The sequence below is a fragment of the Pseudorca crassidens genome, chromosome 5 (assembly GCF_039906515.1).
Source record: "Pseudorca crassidens isolate mPseCra1 chromosome 5, mPseCra1.hap1, whole genome shotgun sequence".
NCBI lineage: Eukaryota > Metazoa > Chordata > Mammalia > Artiodactyla > Delphinidae > Pseudorca > Pseudorca crassidens.
This window is the reverse complement of record NC_090300.1, coordinates 42510751-42529882: the sequence shown is the minus strand read 5'-3', so window position 1 is coordinate 42529882 and position 19132 is coordinate 42510751. Positions and strand designations below refer to the sequence as shown.

Sequence of the window (19132 nt, the reverse complement as noted above, 5' to 3'; positions counted from 1 at the left end):
ATGCAAAGAAAATGTAACATCATTAAATATTCCTTCCCTTAATGTTTGTGGACAAATCATGCTTCCAAAGCTCAAGAGAGTTTCAAAAACAGTTTCATCGACTTAAACATTGGAACCCTGTTTGTTCAATTAATACCTCTTTCTCAGAGGTAACACAAAAGAAAATTAAATGTCAAGCCTGTAAAATTATCTCAGATTCTGAGTTAATATTACGCCAAATTGTACTGCTGCATTTTGCTCTATTAATACAGTGTTAATGTCAGTAGAAAATGACATAAAGTCAAAGAAATATGCATCAAGCATTTTTCCCAATCCCACTGTATAATAATTTTCTATAAATTGGCTATTTTGTTTCAACCCTAGATAGTACAACAAAAAGCCAGTTGCTCACTCCTTCATTTGCTCTAATGACTCTTTGAGGCTTTAGCACCCAAAATAACAAAGGTCTTAAGCCACACGAAGTGAAAGGATTCTGATCCTCTTAGAAAATTCTCCGGGAGCCAGAGATCTTTCCATGCTGTTGAAAGCTAGCTCATGTTCTTTCCTTCCCATGCATTTCAGAAAGATGATCCTGATGACTCACCAATAGAACTCAGCAAAGTACAGAGTGTGAAAGTTGTGGCCAAGAAACGCAGGGACCGCTCTCTCCCTCGGGCTTTCGAAATCTTCACAGACAATAAAAGCTATGTTTTCAAGGCCAAGGATGAGAAGAATGCAGAAGAGTGGCTCCAGTGCATCAATGTGGCAGTTGCCCAAGCAAAAGAGAGGGAAAGTAGGGAAGTAACCACATATCTGTAGGGATTTGCAAGCCGACCTCACACCAGTTGTATACAATGGGCATTGCACTGTCATTGCCAATGTCAGGAAAAAGAGATAAATTCACCATGTCATGCTGTTTTTTTATTAAATACCAATGGAGCAGTTTTCCCCAAGAATCAGGACCTAAAAGTGGCAAGATCCTGAGTACATTTCAGATCCACATGGCATTTGCATTAACTCCAGAACAGCTGTGTGAGGCATATGGGAAAAGGAGCTACAGATGGTATGAAGCCAGAAAGGGGAGAGTAGGGATCTAGAAACTTCCATAGACATGTTATTGTACATTGTAAGAAAACAACTTTAAAAGATACCTGAACTACCTATCCTAAGGGAAGATTACGTACTTCTGATGAAAAATAATCTGTCAAAAGTATTAAAAGAAGGGGCTTCCCTGGTGGCGCAGTGGTTGAGAGTCTGCCTGCCGATGCAGGGGACACGGGTTCGAGTCCCGGTCTGGGAAGATCCCACATGCCGCGGAGCGGCTGGGCCCGTGAGCCATGGCCGCTGAGCCTGTGCGTCCGAAGCCTGTGCTCCGCAGCGGGAGAGGCCACAACAGTGAGAGGCCCGCGTACCACAAAAAAAAAAAAAAAAAAAAGTATTAAAAGAAAAAAAAACCTACAAGGAAAAGTCAAATTGATGAACACTGAGGAAAACCATATAACTTACTTACGGAAATATAATTACATTTATCCTCTCCTAATACAAGTGAGGCTAACACTTTGTAAAATGGTTCTCAAGTTAAGCCAATTATGTAATTAAATGTCCTTCAAACTGCTTATTTGATTATTCCTTTTAGGTTCATATAATATGATCTAAAGTTTAGATACTTGGATATTTCTCCTGCCCAAGGCAGTAAGTGTAAGCCAGGGTAAGCACAGAAAACCATTTTCCCATCTTCAAAATATGTGTCATTTCCATTAAACTTTGAGATTTTAAAGTTCTATACGTTTCTTCTTTGTATTCAGCACTTTAATATCTCCAAATTACAAACATTTATTGGTTTTTGCCATTACCCATAATTTAAAAAAAATTAAGCTGTAGTAGGCAGAATTCTAGAATGACTTCCAGTGACCCAAACCCTGGTATAACCTCCTCACCCTGAGTGTGGTGGGACCTATAACTTGCTTCTAACTAATAGAATATGGCAAAAGGGATAGGATAGTCTCTACCATGATTATGTTACATTACGTGGCAAAGATGAAGGAAATTTTCCAGATATAATTAAGGTCCTTAATCAGCTGACTTTGAGTTAATTGAGAGGATATGATCCTGGGTGGGCCTGACCTAATCAGTTGAGCCCTTTGAAAGAGGGTGAGCAAGTCAGAGTCTCTCCCACTGGCCTTGAATAAGCTGCCACAAGTTCTACAGCTTCAAGGAAATGAACTTTGCCACAATCAGTGAGCCGCTTGGAAGAGGATCCTGAGCCTCAGATAAAGCCCATTCCCAGCCAACACCTTGACTGCAGCTTTGTGAAACCTTGAGCAGAGGACCCAGCTAAGCCATGCTTGGACTCCTGATCCATGGGTACTTTGAGATAATAAACAAGTGCTGTTCTAAGCTGTTAAGTGTGTGGTCATTTGTTACGTAGCAATAGATAACTAATACAAAAGCTTACTTGTAATGCACATACAGGTTAATTTTTTTCTTTGAAATTTATTAAACATAGTCTAGTGTAGAAACGTGGAGAAGGATTATAAGTGGTCAATACCCTGAATTCTACCCTGACTCTACTGCTAACTCACTAGGATAGGAGATATAAAAGAAACCAAGTTTGGGGAAGGAAACAATTCAATTTTAAGTTTTAACATAAAGTTTGAGAGTATTGTGAATCGTAGAAGTTCTTAGAAGTTGGAAATAGAATTTGGAACGTGAAAATTGGGCCTCATCATATAAATAGATGGTTGCTGAAAATGTGAGATAAGATGGAATTACTCAGGGAGAATAAGACAAAAGAATTTATAAGGGCTTCCTTGGGACACCCAGGATTTAAGCAAGGAGGCTGATTAGTGTTCAGAGATGTTATAAACCAGAGGAAATAATGTCACAAGCACCAAGGTTTTCAAGGAAAAGAGAGAGATCAGCCATGTGAAATCCTGAAGAGTAATCACTTAAGATAAAGAATGACTTTTGCAACCAAGAAGCAGTTGGTGTCATTGGCAAGAACAATTTCATTGGAGTGATGAGGTGAAAGTCAATCTCAGTGGACTGAAGAATCAACAGGAGATTAAGAGTTTAAAGCAATAATTGAACTCTCCTTTCAGTAATGTGGGGCTAAGATGGAGAAAGTGTTTTTTGTTGTTTGCTTTAAGGATGCATTAGACTTAAGGGAAAGAAGTTTAAAACACAGAAAGAAAGAGGAAAAATAACTTTGCTTGAGCAAAGTTTCCGGAAATGAAGGAAAACGATTAAAACTCCTTTTTTCCACAGCAATTTATGGAGCAGCTACCAAGAAAGAGGTACCATGGTTGGCCTGGAGATAGAAAAATAAAAGATCCAGCTCTTCCCTTCAAGGAGTTAACAGTGTAGTGGAAGAGATGGACATGTACAACAAAAATTGAAATGCTATGTGGCAAGTGCCTTGATGGAAGTATGCACAGGGTCCTGAGGAAACATAAGAGAAGGCACCACTGTAAGTGACTTTGAACTCAGCTTGGGCTCCCTTACTGTTCCCCAGAGGAGTTAGAGAATGAGCTTGTCTTAAAGAACTAGTAGGAGTGTCATGGGCAGACAAGGAGCAAATGGCCAGTAGAGGGAACCGCCTTGCAGAGGTGAAGGAGGAAGAGGGAACATGGTCTACTTGCAAAACAGCAAGTCCTCGCCTGGGATTGGAACATAAGGGACCTGTTGGGAGATGGTGCAGAATGATGCTGGAAAGGCCTGCAGGGTCATAGCATGAAGGGCTTGGTTCCATGCTAAGGATCTTGAATTTTTTCCTTAAGATGGTGAAACATATTGAAAGGTTTTAAGAAGATTTGCATTTAGAGAAATAATTTTGATCATGGTATAGAGAATGGATTGTAGCAGGGAGGTGATTTGGGAGGTTCTTGGAAGGTAGTGAGGACCGATGTAGTAGCAGAGGAGATAGAGGGAAATGGAAATGCAGGGAAAATATTGAACTAATCAAATGGACAGGACACTAGTGGATTGGATGGAGCTGGGGTATAAAAATGGGAAGGAAGGAGTCTCTGATGACTCCAAGGTGCTCTGGGGAAGCTTGATGCATGATGATAGCATTCATTGAGATAGAAAATTCCAAAGCAACAGTTTGAGAGGTGAGACAGGTGGTAAATTTAATTTTAATGTATACATTCAGAGTCTAGATAAGTGATTCACCTTGGACTAAAGGGACATCTCCTTCTATGAAGTTGGGCAGGAAAAGGGTGAGAATACGCATAGTCCTAAATAATTCTCTAAATAGTGTTTTTAAATCTGCCAGCTCATTCTTAAGAGTCAGTGAGTAACCCTAGATGGTTTCATCAATTAGGAAAAATTGGTAACAGACAAATAGAAATAGAGTAGTAAGTGACACTATATTATTAATAATTTAAATGCCAGTAATGTGCTCAAACCTTTCACAGAAGAGGGATTACAGTAAAACACCAGTTACTCCCTGATTCTGTTTTCACTGAATGCTTGTCTTAAAAAAAGAAGAGAATGGCCCTATGAACTCAATTTGGAGGAAAAGAATTATTTTTGTGGTTTAATTAACTAGATGCCTCTAGTTTAAAGCACAACTCTCAGAGCCTTTGAACCGGTTCTAAAAAGAAGTAAATACATGAAATGTAAAGACTGATCTTTCTGGTTACATTCCATGATGTAGTAATTCCAAATGCAGGCAGATTTTCCCGAGTTCAGCATCACACTAGGCATTTTAGAATCATTGTCTTCCCACTGATATTTCTGGCACTTGCACCCCTGTGGCCAGCTGGCTTACCACAGATTGGCCTTTCCCAAGGGAGCTGCTGTTGCTGATCCCGACCTACGAAGAAACCACTTTTCTAAACATGTTTAAACCTTTAAATATGTTGGTATGAATACAATTATAATCATAGACAGAAATTCAAGTGGTTTTCATTTTGACTTCATTTTGACTCTTTTTTCCTCCCAGATAGCTGTGGAAACATAAATGTTTATGTGTGAGACTCCCATCTGGTTACTTCTTGAGAACCTGGAGTTTGGTAAAAATAAATATTCAATATTTTTCTAACACTAGGTTTTCTAGAAAATCCTTGGCTGGTGATGTTGAGGGACATTTACTGGGTCATCTTCAGCTTGCCTACTTTAGGGCTTATTTATTATGACTTATTCTTAAACATAAATATAGATTACCTGGTTGAAAAAACATTCCCCATTTTAGGAAATAATTCTGAGATGAGGCAAGAGAATATGTGAGATAAATTCAGGGTGCGTTGCAGAGAAGTAAATACCACAGATGCCCCAGTCAGGATTTCTAGTTCCCAAAAGCTAACTAAGTTTTTGGATGAAAAACCCAAGATGTTTGTCTTGTTCCAGAATAGCACCAGGGTATAGACCCCTTGGGGGTGGGGAGGTTCCTCCCCAGGGATGCTTCTGAAGGACAAAGGGGTTGGAAAATCAGGGAGAGTTCTCCCCAGGCAGCGGAGTCTGGAGAAAGCAGCACAGGATTTGGGCATGGACACGTGAGGATTCGAGTCCTACTTCTACCGAAACTGAATTACCAACCTGAGAAAATCACTCCTCTCTCATCTCTGGGTTGGGGATAATATTATCTATGGAGTACAACTGTTATGAGGATTAAATGTCATGTAAAAGCCTCCAGCAGAGAACCTTTATCTTAATAGGTGCATGGTAATAACACTCCACTTTTTTATCTACCACTATGGAAAAAAGAAATCCTACCAATGAAATTATGATGCAATACCTTAATAACAGTCCAATGAGTAGTGTTTTACCAAAATGTCTTTTATCTATTCTGAGGGATTTAGCAATTTCTTTCTGACTTTAGGTACTTTGCATGTTATGTGATAGGTAATTCTATAGATTGGTATCTATTTCAGCAACACAGTGAAACATGGCTTTATTACGTGTTGATATCTTCCTTTCTTAGGTAAAACACTTGGTGGTTGCTTTGCATGACCATATGGAACCGTGGTCATTACTCCAATGTTGGCTCTTTGGTTCACTAATGTCACATTTCATCCCAATCCTCTATTTCTGTGCTTTTCTATGTACATGATAAATTTTTGTTTCAAAGTCAAATCATATTATAATTTGTTAAGACATACTAAACAGCAGTTTACATACTAAACATGTAGTGTCAACCATGTACACAATTCAGTTGAAGTTACAACACAAAGAGCTGGGGCCCAGTTCAAGTGATACCTGGTCACAGTCATTCCTGGCGGATGACGATCGCAAAACACCACTGATTGTAAGACACATCCCAATTTCAGAACTGGTAAATAATAGGAGAAAAAATGCAAATAAATGATCAAAAGTAAGTATTAATTTAAGGGTTCCACAGTATTCAAAACTGTATGTAAAAGTTTTGTGAACAGTAAATCATATGGCAAATATAAGAAATTTTAAAATCTTTCAAAATGCACCCATTCTCAAAGGTATGAGATCAGCCCTTCCTGTGCGTGCTTACCCTCTGTATTAGCCAGGGTTCTCCTTGTTCTGTTCAGGTCCCCATAGATTGGATGAGACCCACCCACATTGGTGAGGGTGGATCTCTATTCAGTCTACTGATTCAAAGTGCTAATCTCTTCCAGATACACCTTCACAGACACACCCAGAAATAAGTTTTACCAGCTATCTGGGCATCCCTTGGGCCAGTCAAGTAGACATATAAAATTAACCACCACACCCTCTGTTTTGATGGAAATAGAAATAGCTAATGTCCACACAACAAGCCATGTTTCTGGTGCCTCTGTGCCTCCCTTCCTGTACTCTCCTTTATCCAAGTACCCTGCCCTGGCAGGGAAGCTCCATAGGGAATGGACTAAGATGGCAGGGCTGAGGGTAGGGGCATGTGGTGTGTCTTTTATCCACTGTCACAGATGGGGGAGCATGGGGGTAAATTGGGATGGTGTCTGAAGAGGAATCCAGACCGAGAAGGAGGAGGCATATCCAGATGAGTCCTATAGAGGTCAATCATGCCAGAGACAAGAGTAGGGAGGCAAGGCCTGGAGCCAAGTTGGAAGCTGGGGACCCACGGAGGAGCACAGTGGGTAGAATGGATCCACTGTATGAACTATAGCAGACCAGGACAGGCCCCAAGGCTGGGCTTTTCCAGGTACTTGCCTGGGTAAGGAAGCTTCTATTCAGTGCGCTTTGATGAGACAGGTTTCCACCTCCTCTTCTCTGTCCTTCTATTACCAGGTTACACAAGTCCTTCCAGCCTTGTTCTTGGCGGGACAGGCCACCAGCTCCACTGGAGGCCTGAGCTCCTGGGTGCTGCCATGAGAACCCCAGCCTCGCAGAGCAGTTTCCATATTGACATTCTTCTCATTCTACACCCCCAACGCCGCACATATTGAACTTGTCTACTTCAAAGAAAAAACTTTCTGGGGGTATGGGGAGGGGAGCCAGAAATCCTGGAACTTTCTTGTGTGTTACTCTGTAAGATGATAATCAGACACATTGTGTTTACATAATTCCTGATGCCTTTTTGAACAAACCTTTTTAAAGCTTTCGTCAAATAGAAAGAAAATACACTTCCTTTGTCTTTCAGTCATAAAATGATTAGAATTCACTTTGGTACTGAGAACTTAGAAGAGTTATAAAATACTCAAGTAATGTAAAAGTGGAAAGTATGCAAACAAATGACAAACTTATTTGTTAATAGAAATAACAAGTGCTCCATGAGACCTCACTGGAAACTTGGGAGGAGACAGATAATAGTAAATTCTAATTTTTCTTTTTTGAATTCTTTTAGAATTCTTTTTTTGCCTTGTTTTATTACTACCAGTCCACTTATGTCAGGATAATACAGATTTGTCAGTATAGTACACATTTGTACATATATACGTACACATATTCTTTTACACAGGAGTTGTGACAGCAAAACAATGTTGACATGTAGTTTGTAGAAATCAGTCTTATTATGTCATTGTCTTAGATGTCCCCCTCGCTCTCTCTATCTATGTAATTAGGCCGGGATTTCATGTAATCAGAAGAACTTTGTGTGTGTTGCACTGTTCTTAACTGAGATTCACTCCTACACATCCGATAACCTCTGGGAGTATTCTGTTCCTCTTAATTCAAAGCTATTGTTCTAAACGTCTTTTCTGTTAAGAGAGAAAAGCAATGATCCTGTTTGCCCAAACTAGCTCATAAACACAAAAATCAGAGTAAGGCCCATCTTTTTAATTTAACCAAAACCACGGTTTGGAAATGTCTATGTTGAAAGATTAACCATGAAGTATAATCCTTGGGATATGTGTGCTTTAAGTGCTGATTTGAGAACATTTTAATCAGGACTCACTAAAACATTTCATAGAGGGATATCTTAAGCTTTTCCACACAAACATCCCTCACCTATATATTCATGTTCTTGACATCACTATAATGTCCAGAAATCCTCCTGTTATATCAGCCTCAGGTGAATACAAATCAAATTCCACTGCAGCCAATACTGTCATTGTGAGCTTCCAGTGTAAGGAAGTCACTGGCAGAATGTAAGACAGCCATGTAAACTAGGCCAAGTTCTTCCAAGAAAGGGGGCTCAGCACTTATCATTCAGTTAACAGTATCATGGGGTGTTGGAGTTAGAAGACCCTTAGAGCACGTAGGGTCCAACCTCCTCTGCCCCAACCACGGAGAAGTCCCTTCCTTGTCATCATTGGCAGGTGTCATTCCCAGCTGTTCAAACACTTCTAGGGACAGAGAATCCATTACTTTATCACCAGTCCACATGTTTTTTAAATTAATATTTTCTGATTATAAAAATAATATTTATTGTAGAAAGTGCAGAAAACAAAAAAGGACTATTAAAATAAAATACAACAAAAATTTCCCATAATCCCAAAACCCAAAAGCATCCTATTATGTGATTCCTATTAGGTTACTCATCCTTTGGATTGCTTTTTGGAAAATTCTGCCTTTTGGTAATTTCTAACCTTTGGTCTTAATTCTCTTTCCTGCAGCCACACGAAATGTCTGCTTCCTCTTCCCCAAGACAGCCCTTCAATTAGTTGATTCAAGACATTCATCCAACAAACATGTATTGCATATCCAACATATGCCAGATACTATGCCAGGACCTTGACTAGTAAATTGTCCATGCCTTTAAGAAACTCAGTAAATAAGTACATATTTATCCAGTATGTAAAACAAAACAGAAAGCACCTCTTATGCTCAGGACCTGTGTTAGGCATTGGGAATGCTGAGGTCATCAAGATATCCCAACCTTTGTGGAATTTATATTCTAGTAGAAGAGAAAGATGTTAAAGTCTTTTCTTAATTATGAAATTGCCATGTGACCAGTACTTTGCGAAAGCACAATGGATAGAGATCATGAAATGAGAGGGCTGACCTAGTTAGGAATTTAAGGACAGCTTCCTGGAGGATGAGTTTTCTGACCTGAGATCTGAAGGATGAACAGGAGTTATTAGTCTTCAGAAGAGGTGAAGGAAAAGCAGACCAGAAAGAGAGATCACAATGAGAGATGACCGTGGGGAGAAGAACGTCACAGCCCATTGGAGGAATCAAAAACAAGCCAGTGTGTCCAGAAAACAGCAGGGAGGAGAGGAAAACTGATGAGGGTGGTGAGACAGGGGATATGGGCAAGTCTTGCAGGCCCAGAGGGAGAGCTATTGACAGGCTTAAAACAGGGTGACATGATTAGGTGAACAGTTTTATAAGTCCTCCAGCTTCTGTGTGGAGAATGGGTTGCTGGGACAGCAAGAATAGACACTGGGAGAAAGACAGGGGGCTACTAAGATAGTACAGGCAAGAGATATAATAAGAGCTTGTAAGGAGGGAGTGGCACTGGAAATAGAAATGGAGGGCTAGAGAGATATTTTTAAAATAAAAATTACAGGACTTGGCGATAGATAGGAACCCACCCTCAGGATTCTGGCACCAGTGGATTGGTGGTGGCACTGTTCTATAAAGAGAATGCTCAAAAGGGGTCAGATTTGAGGACAAGTCTTGTCTGTGGAGGAGGGATTATGAGTGTGTGATGTTGGGGGCTTGGCAGAGAGAGAGAAGGAGGCAGCTGACTCTTCGGAGGGGGTAGCAAACCCTCCACCGAAGAGGTGATAACATTCTGGGCCTTGGAGAAGGAATCCAGTTTTCTTCTACTGTAGACCTGTTCTTTCACACTCTCACAGTCAAAGAAGAGAGAGCTCATTCTAGTCTTAGGGAACAGTGCATGCAAAGACTCAGGATCAAAGTTAAGTTAAGAGACAACATAACATAAGTAAGCAAGAATGAGGACAGAGTCACCTAACCAGGTATTGAATCTGTGCCCCCTGCGGTTCTGGAAGCATGGAGCCTTAACCACTGGACCACCAAAGAAGTCCCCAGGGTCACTTTTTTTTTCTTTCTTTTTTTTTTTTTTTTTTTGCGGTACGCAGGCCTCTCACTGTTGTGGCCTTTCCCGTTGCAGAGCACATGCTCCGGACGCGCAGGCTCAGCGGCCATGGCTCACGGGCCCAGCCACTCCGTGGCATGTGGGATCTTCCCGGACTGGGGCACAAACCCGTGTCTCCTGCATCGGCAGGTGGACTCTCAACCACCGCGCCACCAGGGAAGCCCAAGGGGTCACTTATTTTTAACTACTTATTTTATTTGTGCCCTTGTTCCAAAAATAATTTATGATTTTTTTTTAATTTATAGTAGATTTTAAAAATAAGTGTGGTGGACACTGATTGTCCTAGTGTGTTCAGGCTGCTATAACAAATTACCCTAGACTGGGTAGCATAGAAATGACAGCCATTTATTTCTCACAGTTCTGGAGGCTGGGAAAACCAAGACCAAGGTGCCAGCAGTTTCAGTGTCTGGTGAGGTCCCGCTTCTGGTTCACAGACGGCCATCTTCTTGCTGTGTCCTCACATGGCAGGAGGGGTGAGGGAGCTCTCTGGGGTCTCTTTTATAAGGGCACTGATCCCATTCATGAGGGCTATGCCCTCATCACCTAACTACCTCCCAAATTAGGTCCCACCTCCAAACACCACCACTTCAAAGACTAGGTTTCAACACTTGAATTTTAGGGGACACAAACATTCAGACTGATGCATTACCGAGGCCCTTCTCCAGTGAAGAACTTGGTGCCCCAGCACAAATTTGAACAGCTCTGAGAGCCCATTCTACCTCCAGAGCTCCCCATGGGGTCAGCTGAGGCTATCACTGGGGCTGCGTTAAAGCTCAGCTTCTCCCCCTCCCCAATCTTGATTCTTCTCCACACCCTCCCATAGGTGTTGATTCTAAGGGTACTCCTTAGTAAACATCCTGCACCTTAAATTCTGTCTCAAGGTCTGCTTCCCAGAAAGTCCAACCAGATTGAAAGTAAGTAAAGGCATAGAGCAGAAAAAATAGTCACCAGTATGACGTAAGCAGATGAAATGCATGCTGTGAGGTTCTACCCACCGCAAAAGGCAGGTAGCGTTCAGAGCTGACTCCACGCTTCCATGCAGCCAAAATTAGGAGAGACATTCAATCAGATCCATGAGTCACAATTTCCCAGACTAAAAATAAACCATTTGCCCAGAGGAAGAAAATATTCCTGATACTGAGACCCAAGAATTTTTTCCTGTGGGGCCTCCCCATGAGAACCCTATAGCAACAATAGCCTCTATATCTCCCTGCTCAGGGCAGGAGCGTGTTTCACGAGATGTGTAAAGGTACAAACACCCTCATGACTTCATACGTGTGAACAGTGTAATTTTCTTTATTACTTTATGTTAGACTTAATTTATATCTTGAGCCCTGGATCCCATTTCACCTGGTGAAAAAAATGTCATCTTAGTCAGTTCAGGGGAAACTCAGCCAATTAGGAGTAGTCGCCATTTATTCAGGTTTTTCCTAGTCCCCCTTCCCCACAGTATTCTCAAATGTATTATTTATGCAACAAGGTTCATATCCAAGGTTCTTCATGGTCATGAAATTTTTAACCTCAAAATCCTTACTTGAGAGACTTAAAACCCTGTTTTCTCAAAGTATTATCTCTGCTCTGAGTCTCAGAAGTTTATTCTGAAATTCAAAGGCTGACAATTCACTGTTACTTCTAACTTCTTTTCACATCCCTTTTCTGAGGCAATGGATACCTCCTAAAGTCTGAATGAGAAGGTAGAGGTGGGAGGGGAGGGCAAAAATGGGTCTACAGGAGATCAAGTTAATAACAAGAGATTTTTTTTAAGCTTATTGGTTAATACACTGTTATCATTTTTTCAAAATAATATTCTGCAGTGAAAACCAGTAACACAACACTAGTATATAGAACAAATAAAAGTAATTTGGGGGCTTCCCTAGTGGCGCAGTGGTTGAGAGTCCGCCTGCCAATGCAGGGGACACGGGTTCGTGCCCCGGTTCGGGAAGATCCCACATGCTGCGGAGCGGCTAGGCCCGTGAGCCATGGCCGCTGAGCCTGCGCGTCCGGAGCCTGTGCTCTGCAACGGGAGAGGCCACAACAGTGAGAGGCCCGCGTACCGCAAAAAAAGAAAGTAATTTGGGTGAGGGGCTCAAACTATGTGCTCCAGACAGACAGCATGTGGTAAGGTGTAATTAAGTCAGGGATGTATTTTTTTATTGAAGTATAGTTGATTTACAATGTTGTGTTAATTTCTGCTGAACAGCAAAGTGGTTCAGTTGTACATTCGTACACCTTCTTTTTTATATTCTTTTCCGTTATGTTTTATCACAGAATATTGAATTTAGTTCCCTGTGCTATAAAGTAGGACCTTGTTGCCTATCCATTCTATATATAATAGTTTGCATCTGCCACCTCAAACGCCCAATCCATCCCTCCCCCATCCCCCTCCCCCCTTGGCAACCAGAAGTCTGTTCTCTGGGTCTGTGAGTCTGTTTCTGTTTCATAGATAGGTTCATTTGCGTCATATTTTAGATTCCACATAAAAGTGATATCGTACAGTATTTGTCGTTCTCTGTCTGACTTATTTCACTTAGCATAATACCCTCCAATCCATCCATGTTTATGCAAGTGGCATTATTTTGTTCTTTTTTTGTGGCTGAGCATTCCATTGTATATATGTACCACACCTTCTTTAAGGGATACATTTTAGAGTGGAGGAATGGATTGACTGCACAACTTTCAAGCATCCTTTCACAATGATCCTCCAAGTGGAATTAGGATTCTCTATTATTTATTTATATAATATTGTAATAGGGAAGAACCTTTTGTATTCTATTACAAGTTAATCACTAAAGGGATGTTGCCTATAAGCTTAAGTTATACATAATGGCCCATCTCTGGGAACCCGGCCTCCCAGGTAATGAGCATTAAGCTAAAATACCTTTGTTTAGCTCACAGGAAACATCCTAACCAGGCCCACCTGTGAATGACTGCAGGGAGGAAGAATTAACACACCCTCCGGAAGCTGACTGGAACCAGGAAATGTATGACTTTACTCCCTCCCCTTTTAGTATAAAGAAGCCCAAATTCTTTTTATTTTGAGGGAGGGGGAGGGGTATAGTTAAGGATGAGAGATGCATCTTATATTTATTTTATTCTGTCTTGGTGTTATAGAAATGTATGATCACTGTGTATTATCAATGAATGAAAATGATAAATGAAACAATACCAAACATGAATTTAGATTTAACAGTCCCCAGTTTTGACAAAGATCCAACATCTAATCTTTGAAATAAAAACAGAGTAATGGAGCATGGTCAGATGCAACAGGATAAAACAGTTTATAGAAAGGCATATTTAAGAGTTAAATTTCATGAAGAAGCCTGAATTCTAACACAGGCAAAATGGCTCTTTGGGGACACGAGTCCACCATCTTCTCACTTTCCTGGGTTTCTGAATAGAGTCGCTGTTCCTTGCCCCAGGAACTCATCTCTCAGTTTATTGGCCTGTTGTGTGGCAAGCAGTACAAGCTAGGGCTCAGTAACAAATTTTGATGAGCCATCCAGGAGCCTTGCTGCTCGTGGCTAGCCGGTCCCAGTTGGGAAATTTTGGAGGTAGACCTAGCACCTGCCAGGACCACTTGTCCTGAGAGTCTTCTTTTCAAAGTTCCCCCAAGCAGCACCGGCTGCCCCAGCACTTGGCAGTTAGAGCAAGGAATCGACATTTGGGAGCCAACAGGCTCCATCCAGTAGGGTGAGTTGCTACAGTGTATACAGCCGGAAACTTTATTTCCTCTCTGTTTGGGGCTTTTTCTCCAGAATAAGCCAATTTGTTTTGTTTTTGAGTGGGGTACCTTGTGGGAGAGAGGAAAGAGTTGTTGGTCTTTTACCCGATTTGTGAACCAGTTCGTTTGTTTCTTTGGATGCTAGCATTGTGTGTGCCGTTTGTGTTTTGTTTGTCTTGAATTTCTATCTTTAAAAATGGGGAATGTTTCAACTATCCCTAAAGAAAGTCCTCTAAGGTGCATTTTGGATAAGGGATCTGATTACAGCTATGACCCCATGGGTGAGAGGAAGATGATATTTTATTGTAACAATGTATGGCTGCAATACCTGTTAGGATCTCCACAGGAGGGTTAGGCAGGGTTATCTCGGCACCCTGTGCACCATGTACTGCTTACCCTTGCTGTGTTAATTACGTCGTTTATGGTCTCCTGTGTCATTGGCATATGTAAAAGGCCAAGACCAAACCTGAGGGTTTATTTAGGATTTTCTGTTTGTTCTTTGGGTTTTTCATTTTGTTTGGTACTGTTTCTCCATTTATAGCCAAATCAGTTTTGTGATACTTAAAACTTTTACTGATGTCAAATGGAGGAAAGGAACAGGAAAAAAAAACTGTCTGTTCTTGTCCAAGAGTGGGGCATTCCGAGGAAGAAGAGAAAGGTTCCACTTGAAAATCACCAAAACTATAAATAGAAACAGAAGTGTCTTTTCCATAAATATTAGTTTAAAAGGGTTTAGCTATCTAGACGGGTGACCCTGATTTATCCCATCTGCCAGAAATCCAATTTGAATCCAGCCTCTTTTGCAACTGATGGGTTTTACATTGTTGTACCCAATTCATGGTTAAAATTTGGGAATGGGAACTATGAGGTCCCTGTGTTTGTGTGTTTGTACATGTGTTTATAGATGTGTGGCATTGTCAAAATTAATTTGTAAAAGAACTCTATTTAATTTGCTTAAAGGAAATTAAGTTCTTATATAAATACTCAAATATAAAAGAAACTGGCCAGAATGAGTTTCAGGTTCACGTGATCTAGGAACTATTCACTATTGAATTAATATCTGGTGTTACAGTTAGCGTAAGGTTGTTGGTTTGATACAGCTATATCTTTAGAGTCATCAACTTTAAGTATAATACTTTTATTATACCTAGGTTTACTAGAAATCAAATAAGACCTTATTATTCCTGTTACAAAAGCTTTTAACTAAATAAAATAGAGGTAAATGAAGTAAAGAGTTTTGGGTAAACTATGGGAATAATGTTTTAGGAATATCTATCTAGAATAGTGTTTCTAGATTTTCATAACTTGAAACTAAACTAAAATCTAAAATAAGACTGAACTTAATTAAGAGAATAAATCTTAAAGGTAGTGGTTAAAAAACATGAATTTGGTTCTCTAAGAGGTCAAAGTTTTCATAAAATATTGAACTGCTTTTGGTAATTGTGAGTTTTTTTAAGTGATCTGTATTTGCCATTGAGATCTTTTATCACTGGTTAAAACTTTCTGATATTTTTGACAAACTTCCCAAAGATCAAGTTCTAAGTGAGGTTCATTTGGTCTCTGGCTAACTCTGGGGCTTTCTGGAGGGTTCCTGGAACACCTCACATTACTTGTTTTCTCTCCATCTGAGAGAGAGGAATATTAAACTAATTGGGCTTATTTGGTGTGTTGAACTGCATGGGAGGCATTATCAAATGAGTGGTGATAAAACTTCTTAGATTGTATCATATGAGTAAATGTTATTAATATACACATTCTAGAAATTGTATGGGACTTCTGAAATTCTGGTATATGCTGGTAAGTGAAGCCAGTCATAATTTTACTAATTATCTTACATTGTTTGCCGCGGCGGTAATCAAGATTCTGTTCAATTGCATTGTAATCCCAGTTGGTTGATGCCAAAGCAAAAAGGCATCCTTTTAATGGTTAGATGATCAATTGCTAGCTATGGTTTTACAGTGGCTTTTGAATAACTCTATAGCTGTTCTGTGAAGAAACAGGGAAGAATGGTGAAATCCTTCATGTGCAAGCATTTGTACTATTATCAGGAAACATAAGAAAAAGAAGGGAGTGAGAGTGAGGATATGTTGCTTCAAACCTTAACTCCTCTGGCTGAGCTAGCTGTTCCAGAGGCTCTGGACATTATGCCAATATATCCACCCTTTCCACCACCTTCCATTCTTATGCAGCTCCAATTCCTGACACTGAGGCTCAGGGCTTCCCCTCCTTATAGGGATCGATTAGAAAATCCTGTGTTAGTTTCTGGCACAGGGACTTGGTCTGGTATCGCGATCTAAGACTTGACAAGGCACCCAATTTGGTTTCAGGACAGGGGATTTCTCTCGTGCAGTTTCTCTCGTGCCATTATCTCGTAGGGGGCCTAAATGCAAACGACCAGCCAGCTAGGTTTCTCAGACTTCTTTAGTTGGAAAGATCGCAACCCTCCTTACAGGGAGGATCCTCTACACCTGAAGCCCACTTGGTAGCACTCACAGCTGAACCAAACTGGGACCCCCGTAAGGGAAGAAGGCCCTTATTAGAGCACTACTTATTAGTGCATCTTGGCAGAGCTTTGAAAAGGGAAACCAAAGCAAAAGATTTTGAACAAAATTCAAGAAATTCAGCAAAACAAAGACCTCTCTGAATTTTGGAAAGGATTTATCAGGCCTACAGACATACTAATGCAGATCCCGAGGCCCCTGAAAATATTAAAGTGGTAAATTTGACCTTTTGGGGCAAAGTGCCTCAGGTATCAAGAGAAAGTTGCAAAAATTAGATGGGACATTTGGAATGAACCCTTCTCAACTGGTAGATGTTGCTTTTAAAGTGTTGAACAGGGAACAACAACAGAAGAAAGAAGATGCAAAAGGAAATGCCACTTTTTTGGCAGCGGCACTGGATTCCCAGAGGCGAGTAACGGGAAGAGAGGTAAGCCCCCGTTGGGGAAGGAACAATGTGCTTACTGTAAGGAGGAGGAACAGTGGAAAACAGGTTGCCTAGGCTAAAACAGAAGAGCAATAAAAGATGAGAGTCTCTCATAGAAAGAGAGGAACCTCTGAAGAGGCCCAGGGGCTCCCTTGGACTTGAGTGCCTAATTCTCCACAAAAGGATCTCCCTGGGTAAAACTGACAGTGGGGAATGAGCTGATTAACTTCCTGATGACCTCACCCTGAAGTTTTTCACCAGAATAGCTTGACATCAGAGTCTCACCAGAACATGCTTTAAGCCTACAGATGGCGCTCATGAAAACCCCAGAAAAGGAGACAGAGCTCTTTCCCCCAAGGTCTTGAAAAATAACCCAAAGACTGCTGTCAGACCTCCCCAGATGGGAACTCTACACAGAGGAACCTGTCCCACCAAGGACTGAAAAATAGACTTTACTCACATGCCTTAGACTGCAAGAAGTTTCAGATAACCTGCTAGTGTTTGTGTGGACACTTTTTTAGGACGAGTGGAAGCATATCCCACCTGGACAGAAAATCTCTGAAGTGGTTAAAGCCCTCCTAGGGAAATTATTCCCTGATTTGGATGAAGGCATTAAAACTGTATTCATCTTGGAGACCACAATCAACAGGAAAAAAACAAGAAAATGAATTATACATTAAAAAGGAATGTCGCGGGTTTCCCTGGTGGCACAGTGGTTGAGAGTCCACCTGCCGATGCAGGGGACACGGATTCGTGCCCCGGTCCGGGAAGATCCCACATGGCGCGGAGCGGCTGGGCCCGTGAGCCATGGCCGCTGAGCCTGCGCGTCCGGAGCCTGTGCTCCGCAACGGGAGAGGCCACAACAGTGAGAGGTTCGCGTACCGCACAAAAAAAAATAAAATAAAATAAAGGAATGTCGCTAAATACATCAAGAGACTAATTTAACTTGGGATAAGGCCTCACCAGTTGCCCTGCTCTTGAGGTTGTCTCCCAAAATGAAAAGGCCATTATGCAAATTACGATTATTTTGGTGTCTGTTACCACTAACTAAGCCCCGGCAGTTTGCTCTACCTTTCAAATCCCTGGAAAGGACAGGCTTGGGGTGGCAGTGTTGAGTAAGGTGAAAGTTCAAAGGCTGCTGAGGTTACAGTGACGGTAGCAGAGCAAAGTACTTCCACTTCAATTACAAAGTTCAAGAGGGCAAGGAGCCCCCTGAAGATGGAATTAAAACAGCAGATGCCACAGAGCTGTGGCTGCTGAGAATGCTGAAAACATGAAGCCGCTATACTGTCTGGATTGCTGTGGGAGCAGACACTTTTGGTTTATACCTGCAAGGAGAGATGGAGAGATGCTTTCTGTAAATGAGAATGAACGACTTGAAGGTAATCTATTTAAATAGTGAGCTTGAGTGGTCCTTACCTCTAAGGAAAACAGGCAGCCCCATACAGCTGAATATCTTTTGGGCGTTATTAGGGAGAAGGACACCATTACTGTGAAGTTTGTACACTTTACAGGTGTACCCGTTTTATTGCACTTCACCTTATTGTGCTTCGCAAATACTGCATTTCTTTATAAATTGAAGGTCTGTGGCAACCCTGCATCAAGCAAGTCATTTTTTCAACAGCATTTGCTCGCTTCCTGACTTTGTCCCATTTTGGTAATGCTTGCAGTATTTCAAACTTTTTCATTATTATATTTGTAATGGTCATCTGTGATCAGTGATCTTTGTTACTATTGTAATTGTTTGGGGGCATCACAGACTATGCCTGTATCAGACGCAAACTTAATTGATAAATGTTGCTTGTGTTCTGACTGCTCTGCCGACCAGCCTTTCCCCATCTCTCTCCCTCTCCTTGGGCCTCCCTATTCCCTGAGGCACAATAATATTGAAATTCAGCCAACTGTAACCCTACAATGACCTCTAAGTGCTCAAGTGAAAAAGTCACACATCTCTCACTGTAAATCAAACACTAAAAATGACTAAGCTTAGTGAGGAAGGCATGTCAACAGCTGAGGCAGGCCAAAAGCTAGGCCTCTTGCACCAAACAGTTAGCCACATTGTAAATGCAAAGGAAAAGTTCTTGAAG

The 19132-nt window shown here is 41.1% G+C and overlaps 1 protein-coding gene across 1 annotated transcript in view; it reads left to right on the top strand.

The window, feature by feature from the left end:
* VEPH1 (ventricular zone expressed PH domain containing 1) overlaps positions 1–2364 on the top strand; it is a 214867-nt gene extending 212503 nt beyond the window's left edge. The window contains exon 14 of the mRNA XM_067737220.1: positions 562–2364. Coding sequence (XP_067593321.1) covers positions 562–798 — 237 coding nt within the window. The 3' untranslated portion in view covers positions 799–2364. The remainder of the gene's footprint in view (positions 1–561) is intronic.
* The last annotated feature ends 16768 nt before the right edge of the window (positions 2365–19132 follow it).